Source organism: Acanthochromis polyacanthus, chromosome 21 (assembly GCF_021347895.1).
Source record: "Acanthochromis polyacanthus isolate Apoly-LR-REF ecotype Palm Island chromosome 21, KAUST_Apoly_ChrSc, whole genome shotgun sequence".
NCBI lineage: Eukaryota > Metazoa > Chordata > Actinopteri > Pomacentridae > Acanthochromis > Acanthochromis polyacanthus.
Genome location: NC_067133.1, coordinates 4,079,329 through 4,085,401, shown reverse-complemented (window position 1 = coordinate 4,085,401; position 6,073 = coordinate 4,079,329). Strand labels below are relative to the sequence as shown.

Here is a 6,073-nt window from a genome sequence, read left to right as displayed (position 1 = left end):
TATTAGTGATGTCTTTTGATTTTTTTTTTCAGATTTTGACAGAGACCACATTCATTTTCTTAAAATTTTAACCCTCCTGTCTTCATTTACGGGCACCAAAAATATATTGTTTCCTTGTCTGAAAAAAATCCAAAAATTCTGCAAAAAAAATCCCCAAATTTCTGAAAATTGGCAAAACCTTCAAGGAAGAAAATTCCAATATTTCTTTAAACGTTTCCCTTAAAAGTTTTGTTTTTTAAAAAATCCCCCAAATTTGGCAAGAAAATTCTTGTAAATATGTTCAAAAAATGAGTAAAAATCTTCAAAAAAAATCCTAAAAATATCCAGAGTGATTACATATATATCAGTAAAACTTCTAATATTTTTTGTGAATGTTCTGAAGAAACATTTTTAATGTTTCTTATTTTTCCACCAAAAAATGTTGAGAATGTGGGCATCTTTTTTTCCCACATTTTCAAACTTTAAAACGGATCAATTTTGACCTACAGGACGACATGAGGGTTAATATTTTAGGCTTTTTGCCAAAGGCCTTTGACAGAGGTCAAACCAGGAATGTTTCTACAGTTTCATGTGTCTCATGAAAGCATCAGTACCATCAGGAAAACGCATGGATCAGGTAGGTTTTCTCTGGAAATGGGTCTTTAATTCTTGAGCTAAACTTTCCCCTCATTTTCTTCCAACATTCCCTTAAAAGCAGTTGCATAAGTAGATTGTTTGATAGTCTTTAATTTTAGGGCTGAAAGACTCTGGGATAAAGCTAACTGGGATTTGATTTGCGATATAACTCATATAATTGATAATGGCATTAACGTTTCATCTGATTTGTTATAGAAAGACAAATTACCCTCAGAGTCCAGAGCCGCTATCGGGGTTCCCACGCGTCCTGAAAAACATGGAAAAAAAGGAAAGTTATTGACCCCATTTTCCAGTCATGGAAAACATATGGAAAATGAGAAAAAAAGGTTGAATATCCTGGAAAAGGTTAACTTATCCTGGAAAAATATTTATCCTCCCCCTGTCAGTGCAAACGTCTTAAAAGTTATGCGCATGCATGTCTGTTGTCACCTTATCTTCTGGGCAACATAAGGCATATAATATTGATATATAATATATAATAGCGCTCAGTAGATAGGATACGCCCCTCTGAGCTGCGTGCTATAACAAGGCTAAGCTAGTGGGGCAACTTTCAGGATAACATAATAATAAAGCTAATAATCATAAACGCGTTAACACTCAATAAGCTAATTGTCGGTGTTAATTCATGCATGCCCAGCCCTCTATAATATATATACTAAATTACATATTTTGTTCATTTCACAGTTTAAAATTTAGATTTTGAAATCAATTAATTGTTTCGTCCTAATGTATACTAAAAATGTTTGTGTGTGTGTGTGTGTGTGTGTGTGTGTGTGTGTGTGTGTGTGTGTGTGTTCAAAATGAAATGGCACAGGCAGTAATCCATCCATCCATGATCTATACACCACTTAATCCTCATTAGGGTCGCGGGGCTGGAGTTTATCCCAGCTGTCTTAGGGTGAAGGTAGGAGACACTTGGACAGGTCGCCAGTCTGTCTCAGGGCTACATACAGAGACAAAGAATCACTCTCACATTCACACCTACGGACAGTTTAGAATCATTAACTAACTTCAGCATGTTTTTGGACTGTAGGAGGAAGCCAGAGAACCCGGAGAAAAACCACACACGCACAGGGAGAACATGCAAACTCCATGCAGAAAGATCCCAGGAAGGCCGGGACGCAAACTGGGGATCTTCTGCTGCTAACCACCAATCCACTGTGCAGCCCGGCAGTAATTCCACTCAGATTATAATGTTGGAAAGTAACAGAATATATTTACTCAAGTACTGCACTTCAACACAATTTTTAAGTACTTTGACTTTCCAGAGTATTTTCATTTTTTGCCCCTTGTTCCATTACATCTGACAGCTGTAGTCACTTTTAAAATTAAGATTTTGCATTAAAAAGAAAGCATCAGCTTGCAAGATAATACTTTAACATTTGATCTGTTTACCTTTTCCATCATATACACCCCCTGTCAAAATTAGGACAGGTTCTAATTTCTTTGAATGAGAAAGTGTCCTAAAACTTTTGACAGGGGGTGTATATGAATAGTGATTTCTCAAAAAATAAATATCCAACCTAAACTACTCAGATGGTTACATAAAGTAACAGTTTGAGGCGGCAGGTTTTTGCTGCTAAGACATCTGAACAGCAGAAAGCATTCACATTTTGGTAGAGCTTTATCTTTTACTCATCATATTTGAAACGGATACAACTTGGAGAGACACAGGTTCCCACTGACAGACAACCAGGATATAAATATTTCCACCTCTGCCAGAACAAACAGAGTAAAGTCAACAAGGGCTCTGACTAGCACACACAATATGTACTTGGTTCTAAATTACCTTCCCACAATTCTCCCGAAAGAGCAAATGGTTACGTCTTCTCCAATCAAACTACTTTAGCCTGAAACACACAATAATCCAAACACAGTTTAACGGATTTCCAACCCCTCCCTCCTTCTCTGCTCAACCCATTTGGTTTATACCAGTGAGGCTGATTCAAACCACCTTCCAACGCTCTCATGGGTGCTGAATTTTGAATTTTGGTTGATTTTTATGTGAATATTCTTAAGAAATTACTGACTCTGGAAGCCTTATCTCCTCAGCCCTTCACTGCTGCCTCAACAAACGAGCACAGTAGAAAGTGATTTTAGCCAATCATTTTGTTTTTGTGTCTCTATTTATATGCTCTGGAGCTTTATGTGACAACAACTAAAGACAAACACGTGATGATTTCCAAAGAGGCCGTTAAAATGAATGAAGAGTCCTGAATATGTCTACTGGTGTGTTGGTCACCTTCTCCAAAACACACAGTGGAGTGGGAGAGAGGAGATAAAGGGCCTAATGCGCCGAGTTGTGGAAACAACTTCTGTAATCCTTCATCATGTGACTCATAGTAATAATCACTCCATAATGAAGAGAGACGTCTGTCGCGGAGCAAGTGAGACGCAGAAAGACGCAGAGCCGCTGGCCAACAAGTCAACCTTCAACACCCTCAGGTAAGAGGCGCTGTGGATGGAAAAGTGGACAAGTGGTAGTGACAAGGGTGGATCAGGGGTGTGTCTGTTATTACATTTGAAGGTTTGTTTTATTGATTGTTCGCAGAAATCTATGTGCAGTCATGTTTAAATATAGTTCAGCGCTTCACCAAACTTTAGCCCCTCCTGGGTCAGTGCGCCTCGCAAACCTGCTATAAAGTGGACAAAGCTGGTGTTTCAGTGGGAAAAATTCATCATTATCTATCTGTTATTTTAGACACAAAACCCAAATGGACACAGTTAATTGTAGGGTTCAGCAAATCACCTCCACTCATTCACTGACATCAACTATTCACATGCAAATGAGCTGGTGAATCACAGTCGGTAGCGCTTTTCCTATAAATACAGACACACGCCGTCCTGTCCTCCTCGCAGGGCCCCACGGAGGTGATCCTGCTGAGCGGGACGGAAGGAGACCTGACACGTTTTTGGGGGGAGAGAAGAGTGCAGAAATCGTATGATGTCCGTTGTGGGCGCGCAGCCTTTCATCAAACCAATGCAGCCTTCACCTTCAGTTTCGCCTGGTATCCAGAGGAGACACACGCTCCCAGCAAGCGAAGTCCGGCCTCTTAACACGCAAGATGCTATAAGCGTCTTCGAAATCGAGCGAGAGGGTAAGTGATTTATTTCAAGGGTCATTTATCGGAGGTAGAAATCCGCCCTGTGGGGAGTAAATCCGCTCTGAAGTTTGCTGAGTGAGAGGAGATCTTATTTTCATGCGTAAAAGTGTTTGTAGCACAGACATGCAGAACTCAGAGCTGTAACTTAACCACTTAACCGACATTAATTTAATTTAGAATTTTAATTGATTATGTTAAAAGTGTCCTCTCTCAGTAATATGTCTGCTGAACCGCCTTAAGTGTGTGCGTAAAAGTCGTGCCAAACCATTTTACGCACCGGCCTCTCTCTCTCTCTCTCTCTCTCTCTCTCTCTCTCCCCCTCAGCCTTTATCTCAGTGTCAGGTGAGTGTCCCCTCCACTTGGATGAGGTGCGTCACTTTCTCACGCTGTGCCCGGAGTACTCCATGGGCTGGTTCGAGGAGGGCCGGCTGGTGGCTTTCATCATCGGCTCCCTCTGGGACCAGGACAGACTGACTACAGTAAGACATGTCTCCAACTCATCATTACATTGTTCAAACCGGTGCACACGTATCAATAAAACCACGATCCCATGTTGTTCTTCTCTAACCAGGAAGCTCTCACTCTCCACAAGCCCCGCGGCTCCACCCTTCACATCCACGTCCTGGCGGTCCACCGCACCTTCAGGCAGCAGGGCAAAGGTCCCATTCTAATGTGGCGCTACCTGCAGTACCTCCGCTGTCTGCCCAACGTGCGCCGAGCCGTGCTGATGTGCGAAGACTTCCTCGTTCCCTTCTACCGCAAGTCGGGCTTCAAGGTTCTGGGCCGCTGCGCCATCACCGTGGCCAACTTGACCTTCACCGAGATGTTTTACCCCATCAGCGGCCACGCCTACATGCGGCGCAACAGTGAAGCAATCCGGTTCCCTCAGCATCCTCTGACTTTGCCACTGACAAAAACTGATGAGCACGTTGATGTATGACATGATGAATTTCAGTTTTGTTCAATTCAGTATGCTTCACTGGCAGGAATATCAGGTTAAAATATGGCCAAAGCATCGAGGATGGTGTAATTAAAAAACAACAAAGAAAACAAGTTTTAAAAAAAAGTGTATATAAAAATAAATTGTATGAATAAGATGATAAAAGAGGAAGAAAAGATAAAAACAGAAGAAAAAATAGTTAATTTAGTATTTTAGATTTTTAAAAACTAAGATTAGAAACCTTTGTGCACAGGTTGTGTTTAATTTTAAAGCAAAAATAGTATTTTAGGCTCTTTCGTGGATTTCTTGATTTGTTGAAATTATTTTTCTGTGAACAATAAAACAAGAATGTAGGCTTACGATATAATGTAATAATATACTATGATGTGATGTGTTATGTATGATCATGTCTACAGAGTAAAGTAGTGCGCTGAAGTCTGTAACAGAAGTCACACGTTGCGTTCGTGGCAGACATTTGGACTTGTATGATAAGCTGTCTCCTGCTCAGCACCTTTCTGGGCTTCCCACAACTATGGACTGACGTCAGTGACCGGGCTTTAGCTGCTCAATAGCAGCTCCTGCAGCTCTATTAGGGGCTTTAGCAATTGCAAACATCGGAGGATTTAGAAGAAGATGCACTCATCAGTTAAGGACCGTACTTAAACCAACATGTACGCTGCAGGTTTGGGTTATAGCTTTGTGTTGTTTATGTGTGTCTGTCACAGTATGACAATTTCAATAAATATGTTTTATACTGTTTTTTTTTAAGATGGACAAATGAATGTTTTAAACTTGATTTCAGTTCAGCTCCTTTCATTATAATGCCAAAAACGCATCGAATCACATGATCTCAGGACCCTTCACATAGTAAGATAAAGACCTAACAGTGATAAATTAGGTGAAGTACAAAGGTACTGAGCAAGCATTTCAGCAACAGGTGGAAGAAAAAAAAAACTCCCCTCTACCAGAAGAAACCTCCAACAGACATCGTCCCTGATGATTTGGTGTGATTTGTCTTCTCAAAGATGTCTCAAATTATTTTTCCTATCAACCAAACCAGGCCTAAATGCAATTTTTTTTACTGACATGTCAAAAAAAAACAACTACCATTTATTTCAATGATTACCTCATTATTTCTATAAATATGTTAAGATGCCCACTCTATTGCCACTATATTTATACAACTGTCTCTGAACTGCACACTGCAAACGCAAGTCAACCAGTGGGAACTGTCCTGCTCTTGAATGGAGATTTAATCCACAACACAGTCACTGACTCAAACCTAATCCACTAATGTGCCAAGACGAGCAGCTCCTGCCCCTCTCAAGGACAAAGTTGGCACTTAATGGTCACCTCAAACCTGACCCAGAGCTCCACTTAGCATAAGCAGATA

At 40.6% G+C, this 6,073-nt stretch overlaps 1 protein-coding gene across 2 annotated transcripts; it reads left to right on the top strand.

Annotated features, from left to right (window-relative positions):
* The first annotated feature begins 2,226 nt into the window (after positions 1–2,226).
* LOC110948933 (serotonin N-acetyltransferase-like) lies at positions 2,227–5,439 on the top strand. Of its 2 annotated transcripts, XM_051941031.1 has the most exons (4): positions 2,227–3,081; positions 3,496–3,734; positions 4,065–4,219; positions 4,312–5,439. In XM_051941031.1, the coding sequence occupies exons 2-4, from the start codon at positions 3,578–3,580 to the stop codon at positions 4,678–4,680; spliced, it is 681 nt and encodes a 226-aa protein (XP_051796991.1). In that variant the 5' UTR covers positions 2,227–3,081; positions 3,496–3,577; the 3' UTR covers positions 4,681–5,439. The 2 variants fall into 2 exon arrangements, with proteins under 2 accessions (XP_051796991.1, XP_022046402.1); XM_022190710.2 differs by lacking the exon at positions 2,227–3,081 and having other exon boundaries at positions 3,126–3,734.
* The last annotated feature ends 634 nt before the right edge of the window (positions 5,440–6,073 follow it).

Bases quoted from the DNA above. Each gene is read 5' to 3' on its own strand.
- LOC110948933 (XM_051941031.1), top strand. From the start codon at position 3,578: ATGATGTCCGTTGTGGGCGCGCAGCCTTTCATCAAACCAATGCAGCCT. The intron at 3,735-4,064 runs GTAAGTGATTTA...TCTCCCCCTCAG, and splicing joins CTTCGAAATCGAGCGAGAGG to CCTTTATCTCAGTGTCAGGT. The intron at 4,220-4,311 runs GTAAGACATGTC...TTCTCTAACCAG, and splicing joins ACCAGGACAGACTGACTACA to GAAGCTCTCACTCTCCACAA.